The sequence below is a fragment of the Centruroides sculpturatus genome, unplaced genomic scaffold (genome assembly GCF_000671375.1).
Source record: "Centruroides sculpturatus isolate CEXI.00-Female unplaced genomic scaffold, Cexi_2.0 scaffold1332, whole genome shotgun sequence".
Lineage (NCBI taxonomy): Eukaryota > Metazoa > Arthropoda > Arachnida > Scorpiones > Buthidae > Centruroides > Centruroides sculpturatus.
In genome coordinates this window covers 138645-151975 of record NW_019385533.1, presented here as the reverse complement: position 1 = coordinate 151975, position 13331 = coordinate 138645, and the positions used below count along the sequence as shown (strand labels likewise).

Sequence of the window (13331 nt, the reverse complement as noted above, 5' to 3'; positions counted from 1 at the left end):
GATTAAGAATAATATTTTTAAATGCTGAAATTTGACAATTTCTTTAAATACAATCGATTTAATCAAAGTATTTTATTAAAACTAACCACAAAAAATATTATTACGCAATATTATCGACCATCACAACACACTAGATTGGAATTTATAATAAACATACAATAACGTTTCGAATTAATATTAATACGTATTATTTAAAATAACTTATAATTTGTAATAATAAAAATTATAACAATAATAATAATAAATTTTAACAACAGAAAAACGACAAGGAAAATCAACAAGTCGCCCAAAGCGCCACCTAATGACATTATTTCCGTGACGTCAGCATAGAAGAACCCGGATAGACGTCACAAGTAGAAATCAACTTGGTGTTTGGAAGAGAAAGAATTCTCTCGAGAAGAACATCTTATGCTAAGAAAGGGAATTAGTTGATCCTGTTTTCTTTGTGATCCTTTAAAAAGAACTTTGCATTGATATGTCCACACCAGCCAGAAGGAGATTAATGAGAGATTTTAAAAGATTGCAAGAAGATCCTCCTGCTGGTGTTAGTGGTGCTCCTACAGATAATAATATTATGATATGGAATGCTGTTATATTTGGGTCTCATGATATCCCTTTTGAGGATGAAACTTTTAAACTTACACTCGAGTTTACGGAAGAATATCCAAATAAACCACCAATAGTGAGATTTGTGTCTAGCTAAGGGGCCGATACACGTTAAGTAAATCCTTTGAGGATTAACCGTGCATGCCTGACCTTGAGTAATTCCTGATAGTGTGGGGGGAAAATTTAACAGTTTTGGCGAACTGTACCGACCACCGGAGTAGATTCGAAAAACCATTTGATTTTCCTGCACAGTGTCAGACTGCGCAGGCCGACCTTAACGTGTGTGCTGTCGTGTCGTTCATTTGTGAGACCTCTGAGTATTGAGAACAATGTCTTGTGAATGTTTGGAAGAATTATTTTCTATAACCTTATTAACTTTTATTATTTATAACCTAAAAATTAATTTTTCAGGTTATAAATTAGTTTCAGATCAAAAATTTCNTCTAATATATATATAACGTTACTTTTCTACATTAACAAGAAAACAAGCGAGGGTTACTGTTCTCATCCTTGTTACTTCGATGGCAGATTACTCAGTAGGTCCACTAGGGCCTCGTCGTCTCAGGGGGCCTCAAAAATTACACAACGAAAAGATGATATGCTTCTAAAATTCAGTAAACGTTTAAAAAGTTATGTATTGTAAATAAAATAGTTGTTATTTAAAGATTTTATGATCTTTTTAATTTTAAAAACGCGTTTCTACAAAGGCCCTTGTAATAAAATTGCGTCTAGGGCCTTAAAGGAACACGAAATGAAACTGCATAAGCTCCCATGCATTCTGCAAGAAAAACGATAGCATAAAGATAAACAAAGACAGTCACGAATCCACGGAAACGTTATTCAGAATAATAAATGAAAAAAAGGGGGTAAAACGAACAGTGACACGGATAACAACTCTCGATTAAGGGCGTGTTCTTTATATTTTTTCCTTGACATACAAACCTTTCCATAATAAATCTACGTGATGTCAATAATTCCGTTACAGGGAAGGAGATAAAAACAACCTAAATTAATCGAAAATTTCCATTGGAGCTTTACCCTACGTTCAAAAAGGGCAATTGTCTTGGATCCCCAAACCAATTTTTTATAAACTCATTACTGTAGTAAGAATATCGAAATATAAATTTGGGGCCCTCCAGAGATCGCGTTAAACCAATAAAGAAACTGGATGTTTCCCTCAAAAATTACCTGTCTGAATTTAATACTGTACGTAGGGCCCTTAATTCAAATTTTTTCGGGTCCCAAGAAGCTATAACGTGCCACAAATTTGTTGGAATTTTAATTTTAATTTAATAAATAAGTTAATATTTTAAGGAAAATCATTCAAAATTAACGAGTTGAAATATAAAATTTTATCGATAATTGTTTAATTGTAATTAATTAATATACAGTAAAACCTGTGTGAACCGGAATCGCACGTTAATGAATGTGTATTTTTCTCTCGTTTGTAAGATTTCCGTTTAAGACAGGTTTTACTGTACATTATGTTATTGTAGATATAATTATTCTAATGATAAGTTTTATATATTTTTTAATAAATTATTTATTTTTTTCAACTAAAAAAAAACCAAATTTATTGGCTTAATTATATTAAAAATGTATGTAGGTCGCAATTTTTTTTTTCTTTTCTTTTGTATAATTCCATTCTCCAGACCTTGACATTGACCCAAGTTTAATGCCAGTAACTTAATATTTTAATTTTAATTTAATATATTAAACTAGAATATAATTTATATGCAATTTAATAGCAATTTAAGAATATATTTTTTTATTATTTATTATTTTGAAGAGGTTTGCCAATTTGCCAGATTATTTTAATACAGTAAAACCTGTGTAAACCGGAGTCGCACCGAATATTTTGTCAGGTTTCCGTACAGGTTTTACTGTATGCACTTAATACATTAATATATATATATATATTTATGATAAAAACTCCTTCTAAACAATATATTTATGCCTTAAAAGTTCAAAAATTGATAAATAATATTTAAAAGTAGTTTTCTAGTTACTAATTTTGGAAATAACATTGAAAAATAAGTCACTTGAAACGATTTTATCACACTTAGTAGAAATAAATCCTGAAATTACATAAGCCAAAGTTATTTTTGTTTGGTTTAAAGTCACAGCACTTCTAAATTCAGCTTTAATTCTATAGAAAGATGCATTGTCCAGGATAAAAATGCAATTAAAAATGGCTCATTATTTAAATTAAACTAAACAGAATCTTTAATAAATTATGAATTAATGTGATTTATGCAAATATATTTGCATAAACAATCATTAATATATAATTATGTAAATAAATAGTGCAATTTCTCAGACACATACATCATTTCTCATAGTAGTATTTGACAATTAAATTACTTATAATTGACCTTTGACTATTCCAAAATACATAAATTATATAACTGTTAGCTTGCCAAAACTGTCATCTTTAATGTATTATTATTATAATAAAATCCATAAATAGGTATCGTGTAATGATATGGGGTGTTTTAAAGTATTACATAAGCAAAACTTTGCCCTTGTTTGATCACTCTACATAAATTATTTTAGTGTGTAAACATAAGTAGTCTATACACTCGAAATTCTTTTGTCTCCTATTACGATGAGTCGTGACCTTATTCCCGTGTACACGCTATTAAATGTAAACACTTCAAACCCTACTGAGAAGGGTTTGAAGTGTTTGCTACAACAGAATACTCAATACATGTAAACAGATTGGTGTTACAACTGAATGCCTCAAAACACTTCACATGTTTTCGGTTTAAACCCCTCTACCGAATAAATCAATTTATAAAAAATTTATCTTTGCAAACGTTCTCTTTGATGGAAAATATTATAAGTTAGGAAGAACGCCTCACAATGCCAACTAACACCTTTTTCCGAACTGCCCTGTTCATGATTTCCTGTTCAGATCGGAATTCCTATACAGTTAATCGGGGTTTCAGCCCTTAACTTTCCATATCTGGTCTCAGTTTTCATCTATATAACACCGTTCTCGAGATTCAGGAAGGACAGAAACACAATGGACATCTGTTGTTGTGCAATTTCAAAACTTCAGCTCAACAATACAGATAAGAGGACAAGAAAACAAAAGAGATCTGATCTCAACGAGAAAGAACGGAAATAATTGATAAATAGAATGATTAATAAGTGGACTGCATTTGCTCATATTCAGAATATAAATAGGGTAGATTTAAATGAAAAATAAGGTGTAATTACATGATACATTCTAAAGAAATTTGCAAATCTTACTTGATAAAAACAATGAACACTGCTAGTTAATTGGTTGCAGGTAATGCTGGTAATGCAGGAATACTCCATTAAGGGCTGACCCGCAATGGGGTTAGCTAGCATCTATGACGGATGAGGAATGATGGATTCATACTACCAAATAATGGATATTAAATTTGATTCTACTTCTGGATGGATGTGAATATCATGTATTTTAGGAATAATCATCAGTCGGATGCAGCGTTTTCGTGAAGTTTTCCGGGTTTTCTTCACGTTAGTGACAACTAAATAGCGGCCAATTACCCATAAAAGATCTTTAGGAGGTATCCCTCTCAGAAGAGCGCATCTGCGTTGCCGTAATTCAAATAAACCAAACTCTTCACTCATATTCTGTTCTTAGGCCGGACTACCACTCAAAAAGAATTCAACTTGGAAAAACTGAATGTAACTTCCATTTGAATTCTAATAATTTTCCATCGTTAGTTCGACACAAGGAATCTCTTTTATCCTTCATCCTTGTTGATCGATCCCATGGCCTATTCGAAATGGATAGAAATTGCCAGCAATGTGCTGAATGCAGCACAAAGACAGTTATCACAGTTATGGATTACTCCTTTAATTTTTTTTAATTTTCGAATTAACGGTATAATGGCCGAGCAATTAAGGTAGTAGCTTACCACCTGGGGGACCGGGATTAAATTAACATGGGTCAAAACTCAGAATTTTTCAAAGATAGTCCGTCCGAATATTGTCATCACCCGATCGCCACATTTTGGGCCTGACCGAATCCATAATGGGCTTGAAAAAATCATCGTCAGTTCCCACAGGGCGGAAAGAATTAATTAATTTCTATTCAACATTCAACTTTTTATTTTTGGCTCTTTTCGTCCTGTGGGCACAAAGAGGGCCATTTGTCCTCTATTTATCCGAATTCGGCCAGGCCCCAATGGGGAGGCCAAATGATAAGGGACGGGCCCTATAAATCTGGCCCACAAAAAATTTTTAGGTAAATGCTCGTCCATATTTGATCCCGGATCTCTCAGAACGATACACTTTAACCGCAGCGGATATTTGACTTGTTCTAAAGTTAAATCCATTTATAATATATGATTTTTTTACCGGATGACCATATATTTGAGTAACATAAACGTGAGAAATGCCACGTTGAATGTAAAGACTGCTGAGTAATATACAAAAACGCACAACGCATCTCTTTCTCTCGACTCAATCTACTTGCGTGCTTTTGCCCAACTTGTTCCTTTCGCATTATTTTACCGAGTTTGTTTACTTTTCTTGATAAATGGATTTAACAAGCATTCTAAAGACGATTAATCTCGGTTATAAGTGTTCCGGTTTTCCCATTTTTAACTCTTTTCGCCCCTTGGGCACTAAGAGAACCTTTTTACTATCGCGGATTTGACTAGCTCAACAATAGGTACCATCGGATGGTAAAAAACAGGTCTCGATATATCCAGCTGATAATATTATTGGATAAAAGATTAAAACTTTTGTACATCAAAACAGCCTAAATAATTCCTTAACGTATTATGTATTTATGAGTAACAACCAATATTTAAACATAATTAACAGTATCCGTACAAGAGTATGAAAATGTCCATTATTTAGCATGGCAATCTTTACATCGCCCGGCATTATGTTCTGATTTTCTCCTTGTGTACACGTAAGTTGTGACCGGTCAAATAAACGTATTTGGTAAATAAAATTACATTCATGTACCCTTAATTTTAATACGTTTTTAAAACGTTTATATATTGTTATTCTTTGGTTTTGTCTACGTATTTTTAAGGCCATTTTTTTCAATTTTTATAGTATTCATTTAAGTTTTAGGCCTTTGAAGTCCGTTGTGAAGCCACATTCAACATTTAAGTTAGTCATGAAATTGTTCTTACAGATGAAATGAGCTTACGGTCTACAAGTACTGTACGTGTGAGATAGACACGCTTCCAACATTATATTTGGTTTTCACGTGGGACTGTGACGGATCCTCAGGACGAAGCCAGTTTAAACAAGTATTCACTGACATGCAGGAAGATGTAGATGATACTTATATATTTGTTATATCTATTGTGTCATTTCAGATGACTACCTTTTTCTATTGGTATAAACCAAGATTAAAAAATAATTTTGTGGCAGAATTATTTTCTTTCATCGACAAAATATCGTTGGCCTATCAAAATACTAGAAAGAGAGTGAAAAACTAATAACAAAAAAAATCGATAATATGAAATCAAAAATTTCGATACTGTTCAACAATCGTAGACGATCGTCAAATTATTGTTAATTAAACAAGAACATGTTTTCAAGAACAAATCTTTCTATCAATTATGGTCTCATTATTATTGATAGAAAGATTTGTAGTATGCTGTCAAATAAAGCAATCTAAACTATCGTGTGTGAGGCGACCTTTTCCCAAATGAACAACCTCGCCTTCATTAAAAAACAAAAAAAAAACTAAATGAAGCAGCATTGGCCATGGGTTTATCAAGTCTTCATTCTTGGATAAAATGTTTTCAATGCATCTTGTACTTATCGTACAGATTAGAGATAAAATCTTGACAAATACGAAAAGAAGACAAAGCCCAAGTTCAAGATTGAAAGAAAACAATACAAGATTGCTTTCACAATGGAAAAAAAATATATACATGGTATTATATGCCACAAAGTGTGCATAAAATAATCATCAAAAGTACACAATTAATAAAAGGAGCCATACTTCCAGTTGGAATGATGTTCGACGAAGACCACGAGACTAGGAATAAAGATTTAAAAAGTTTCAGGGAACATCATACACGTAAATTTTCTATAAGCGATACAATGATAGACTTCATGCATATGTTGCTGCTTTCTTCGGACCTAGAGTTGCCACCTTTTCAAAATCGCTGACCCGGAGGGCAGGTGAGGTTTGTTCGAACAGAAGTTCCTGACGCATGCGCAATGTCATTTTGCAATGCGAAGAATAATTTGCAGTGCATGCCGTTTCTAAATCAGTTACAGCTGGCGACTATGGAGACTTGGATAGTAGTGATGCAAGTGACCTAGCTCTATTGGATATTGGAGGTTTATATGATTACAAATGAATCGTACAAGCAAAAAAAAAGCAGCACTGCGTCTCTGCCAACGACTACCACACTAGTAATTCGATACACGGGGGAAGAAATATATGCGAAGGTTTGCATATAATTTTGTACATATTCATTTCAACTTGCACAACCCGGAGAAATATTAATTAATCCCGGAGCCCGGAGATAACTCACTCAATCCCGGAGTCTCCGGGTCAAACCCGGACAGGTGGCAACTCTATTCGGACCCTCTAGTCTTCGAATTAAACGCCAAAAGAGGAGAAAAATTATACGTCTTGAAGTATTGAGGCTACTCCAAGATGAAGCTGACAATAACAGTCATGACGACGATGATGAGGATAATGATAATTGGGTAAAATAATAAATTTTAATAAAGCCTGTATTTCAAATGTATAGATTTGTCGAGCCAGATTACTTACTGGAACCACTGTGTTCCGATAAGTAATCTGGTTAGCGGTTAAAGCCAGCCTGTACTGCTTTAAATACTTATATAAATTCATGTAATGAATGAAAAAAATATTGAAGTAAAGTTTCAAATTATATAATATTTTGAAAGACTGAACAAGCTTTGAGAGTTCTATCCTTAACTCTGTTTTTTTCCATAAGCACGATTATTTTATTTCGCGAATTTTTATAATGTGTTACTTATTAGGAATACATACACCTCGTTATAAGAGATATGTCTATAATACAATCAAGTTGAAATATGGCAGGATTCTGAGATGATAAATGTGTCAACCTGCTGCTTTAAGATGTCCGATTAGAGCAAAAATCAGAACTTCAGAATTTATCATGGTTGTTTCGATCAGATGGTATCGGGCTCTTCTTCTACACCTTACACTGCGCTCTTCAGTGGCTGAGTGAATGAAACACTAAACACTGGTTCGTGTCTCACCAACGGGCTGACCACGCGGGTTCTATTCACATGGCTAACACTATAAGAGCCGGTTTCAGATAGAAAGACATCTCGGGAGGCGTATCCCCCTGGAAGATTGTCCACCTGAGGCTTTGCCGTATCTCTTCAAGCCAAACTACCCAACACACCTTTATAGATTTGGCATCATGATAGACACATTCTTAGTGCGGAAAGACGATTTATTAAAAATTTTAAGAAATGTGTCCAAATATTTTGGTTGACGCGATGGAAGAGCGGTCAAGATGGCAGCCTACTGCTCTGGGGGAGCCGGGATCGAATCCGGACGGGTCGAATAATCCCCAGGAAGTTTTCGAGGGGTGGTCCGTTTGGATATGTCGGGCCCCCAGTTACAGAAGATATTTTCCCCTCTTTCCGCCCTGTAGACACTAAGAGGGCCTCATTTAACAAGCATATTATGGGTTCGGCTAGGCCCACAATGGGACGGCCGGGTGTTGAGGGACGGGACCCGACATATCCAGGCGAACCACCCCGAAATATTCCTGGAGATTTATCGACCCGTTCAGTTTCGAACCCTGGTACCCCATTAGAGGTAGGCTGCCATCTTGACCGCTCGGCCATCCTGCCGTCGCGTTATAGGAGATAGGATGGTAATCGAAAGATATAAAATAACGTTACCGGTATACGTAAAATTTATTCAGATTAAAAATAATATTTTTAAATGCATTATTTGATAATTTCTTTAAATACAATCGATTTAATCAAAGTATTTTATTAAAACTAACCACAAAAAATATTATTACGCAATATTATCGACCATCACAACACACTAGATTGGAATTTATAATAAACATACAATAACGTTTCGAATTAATATTAATACGTATTATTTAAAATAACTTATAATTTGTAATAATAAAAATTATAACAATAATAATAATAAATTTTAACAACAGAAAAACGACAAGGAAAATCAACAAGTCGCCCAAAGCGCCACCTAATGACATTATTTCCGTGACGTCAGCATAGAAGAACCCGGATAGACGTCACAAGTAGAAATCAACTTGGTGTTTGGAAGAGAAAGAATTCTCTCGAGAAGAACATCTTATGCTAAGAAAGGGAATTAGTTGATCCTATTTTCTTTGTGATCCTTTAAAAAGAACTTTGCATTGATATGTCCACACCAGCCAGAAGGAGATTAATGAGAGATTTTAAAAGGTAAAGACGAAACAAAGGAATTGCGATCGTTTCTAAGCCTAAAATTAGTCCTAATCAGACGATGGTAAATATTAGAATCTGCAACAACAAACAACTTTGTAAACAAATAAACACCGTAATCGGATTCTCGAATCGTTTATAATTTTTTAAAATTATTTCACATCGCATAGAACTTTAATTGTTACTGTTAAGTTACGTACGAATATAAGTAAATGCGTCACAATTATTTTTAGATTTTTAAGTGTAAGAAAGAATTAATATGCAAAATAATACTTACACATAAACTCTATAATTATATATAGTTAATACAGTGTTTTATATACTAATTTTTGCCTACGTATTTGATTGTTAATAATCGTATTTCTCTTGTGTTAAAATACCAAACAACAATGATTAAAGATCCTTCGATAAAACTTCGTATGTCATATTGTACTTGACCTATAAATTTTGACATTTTAAAATATATAGGTGCTGGGTATATTTTTAAAGTTAATGTTCCCATTTTCAATGGGTAATTATTATAATTAATAATTTTACATACTTACAATATGTTAAAATTGCTCTTTAGGTTGTGATTATAATACTTTTTGGATTTATGTATATAGAAAAATATTTCTCGGTTTAGTGTACTAAAGGATTTGATCGGTAGATCTTAAATACTCGCTTACGTACGCCGCGTTGATTTTTCTCATTTTTATCGGAAATAATCGCGATTAGTCATTTACCGTTGTATTTTTGGTATCGCATTTTTCATCATTGATTTGAGTTTATTCGGTTTAATGTACGTGTTTTCCTATAATGAAAANTATAAAATTTAACAATACTAGCAGAACTCAACTTTAGGACAGAGTTCCATGTTATAAAGTGAGTTCTGTACCCAAGAGCTAAAAAGAAAGTATAAAATCTTTTATTTAGGTAAGAATGTTTTATATTCTTTACATTAAATATAATGCATAAAACATTATTTATATGTTCAGACCATAAACTAAGCAGAAAATAGACAATAAAAATTAACTTTCACAAACAATTTTGATGTTATCAAAATTTAAACTGGCAGAAACCTTTGCACAATAGCTTGAAATTTTTGTCTGTCAGCTGAAAATATATGGAAATCTAAATTTGGGGATATAAGAATGCTGTGAAGAAGTCAAGGATTACTTGTATTTATCAAATAGATATATAAAATTTTCTTTATGAAAAATCTGCATTTTCTATTTAGACTACAATATATTCATATGATTACAAAATAATTCAGAAGTAAATTGCTCTCTCTAAGGCAAATTTATTTTTTTATATACTGGTAACTGATGTTTTAGGAAAATAATTGTGGCATATTAAAAATTTCAAGTAAAAGTTTAAATGTTTTCTATGAAAGAAGCTGAATGTACTAATATTTTTGTAAGGAGACTATGTTCTTTAGATTTATTAATTTTCTTGTGTTCAATTGTGATTATTAGACTAATTTAAAGTGAAAAGTTTTAACATATATTAATCGGTTTGAAAAATTTATTTTATAAACAAATTTATTTAATCATGTACAAATTTATTGCAATTTTTGAAAAATTTATAAAGTTTGAGTTATTTGCAAATGAATTTCTTTAGATATGAAGCATCACTTGTAATTATAATACCTTTAGTATAATAAGCAATATATATATACTCTATTTGTGATATATTTGTTTGATTTGTTATATAATAAATTAAGAATCATGCATTATCTAATATATTTGTTTTTTGGATTCAAAAGTAGAAAGAAACAATATATTATAATTTTCTTTTCTCTAGCTATCCGGTGCCCTCTTTTAACTTTTATATAATTACTCTTAATCACTTTCATTTCTTCTAACAGAATTATTTTTGGAAAGTGTGTTAATGTATTCCTCAAATAATGAAAAATTAAGTAAAATTAAAAAGGAAAGAGAAGGTAAATTCTGTTTAATTTTATTTGGTAATTTCTAACAGGGTTCTTTTTTATCTTCAATCTTACATTTGTTTGAAATTTGATATTTATTTGATCTGGTTGTAATTTGTAATGGTTTTTATTAAATGCTTAGTATTGATGTTTAACATATGAAACTTGTATTATTTTTATCTGTTATATCTTTAAAAGCTTATCAAATTCTAATAATAAATATGATAATAATTTATTAATAAAATATATTCTGAAATTTTAATAATTTTATTTCAAAACTACCATTATAGTTCATTAAGGAAATATGACAATATTTTAATTCTGTGTCTAATCAGGAAAAAATAAATAAGTAGAAGAATAAATAAATTGGTCATTATATATATAGAAATCAATAATCAGGAAGAATATTGGGGAAAAAAGAATTAAACTAATGTGCAAGTGTGTAGTGCAAAGGATAAAAATACAATGATTAATGATTATAGATTAGAGAATCAATTTATATTTTGCATGAGATGAAATGGTTATATAATCATTTTAATTTTTCTTTTAATAAAACAGAAAAAATAAGTATATATATAGAAGTGGTAATATTTTTATTGATAAATTTATTTACTTCAATGTTATAACATTCTTAATATTTTTAAGACTGGTTTACATTTAACCACTTGAAGAAATATCTTAAATAATACTTAAATGTACAATTAATTAATATTGGAAATCAGTAACAATGATCAGTCAAAAATGTACCAGTAAAATATTTAATACAAATGTCATTTTAATCCTTTTAAAAGCATTTTACAAAAATAATTTGTACATATTTGTATATTAATAAAAAAAATCGGTAAAAGTAATTTAAAATGTCAAATATTCTTGATCTTTTTAATAAATCATCTTCAGGACAATGGAAATTTAAAACATGTATTTTATGTTTTAAATTTTACTCTTTATTTGAATATAATATGTGATTTAAAAACTTAATTTTAACTGTAGTAAGACATCTATTGAGCAAAATTTTTAAGTGATTTATTATAATTTATATAATCTTAAATGATTATATTTGTTTTACATTTTACAAAATAGTTATCATTTCAGCACAAGATTTTCAGAAATGTGACATTAAAAAATGAGTTAGTTTACTAAAAGCAGTAAGAAAAATTTATAATATAAATCCTGAATTTTACATTAGAAGACATATTTTAATTTTAAAAGGTTTTAAGGAGAATGATTTGGAATGACATTTCTATTTTTGGATTATTAAAAAGTAAAACTATAAAATTTAACAATACTAGCAGAACTCAACTTTAGGACAGAGTTCCATGTTATAAAGTGAGTTCTGTACCCAAGAGCTAAAAAGAAAGTATAAAATCTTTTATTTAGGTAAGAATGTTTTATATTCTTTACATTAAATATAATGCATAAAACATTATTTATATGTTCAGACCATAAACTAAGCAGAAAATAGACAATAAAAATTAACTTTCACAAACAATTTTGATGTTATCAAAATTTAAACTGGCAGAAACCTTTGCACAATAGCTTGAAATTTTTGTCTGTCAGCTGAAAATATATGGAAATCTAAATTTGGGGATATAAGAATGCTGTGAAGAAGTCAAGGATTACTTGTATTTATCAAATAGATATATAAAATTTTCTTTATGAAAAATCTGCATTTTCTATTTAGACTACAATATATTCATATGATTACAAAATAATTCAGAAGTAAATTGCTCTCTCTAAGGCAAATTTATTTTTTTATATACTGGTAACTGATGTTTTAGGAAAATAATTGTGGCATATTAAAAATTTCAAGTAAAAGTTTAAATGTTTTCTATGAAAGAAGCTGAATGTACTAATATTTTTGTAAGGAGACTATGTTCTTTAGATTTATTAATTTTCTTGTGTTCAATTGTGATTATTAGACTAATTTAAAGTGAAAAGTTTTAACATATATTAATCGGTTTGAAAAATTTATTTTATAAACAAATTTATTTAATCATGTACAAATTTATTGCAATTTTTGAAAAATTTATAAAGTTTGAGTTATTTGCAAATGAATTTCTTTAGATATGAAGCATCACTTGTAATTATAATACNATTTAGCAAATTCTTATAAAATAATTTTTATTTTAAATTAACACAGGTAATTTCAATAGACAAGAATGAAATACCCCAATAACAAACTCTTAGATAAAAGTAAAACAGCAACAGCAAAAACAAAAATGATGTTAAAAAGCATGATCAAGATACAAAATAAAATTATTTAATGAAATACATAAGAATACAATACAATATAATAAAAAGAAACACATAATAGCAAGAGAATATAAAATAACACAAACAATATTGACAAAAAATTAAATAAATCCAATGCAATAAAATAATA

The 13331-nt window shown here is 30.3% G+C and overlaps 1 protein-coding gene across 1 annotated transcript in view; it reads left to right on the top strand.

Annotated features, from left to right (window-relative positions):
• The first annotated feature begins 264 nt into the window (after nucleotides 1–264).
• Nucleotides 265–13331, top strand: part of LOC111639890 (ubiquitin-conjugating enzyme E2 A) — a 69537-nt gene continuing 56470 nt past the window's right edge. Inside the window, exon 1 of the mRNA XM_023385840.1 lies at nucleotides 265–600. Within this exon, the coding sequence (XP_023241608.1) occupies nucleotides 476–600 (125 nt within the window). The 5' untranslated portion in view covers nucleotides 265–475. The remainder of the gene's footprint in view (nucleotides 601–13331) is intronic.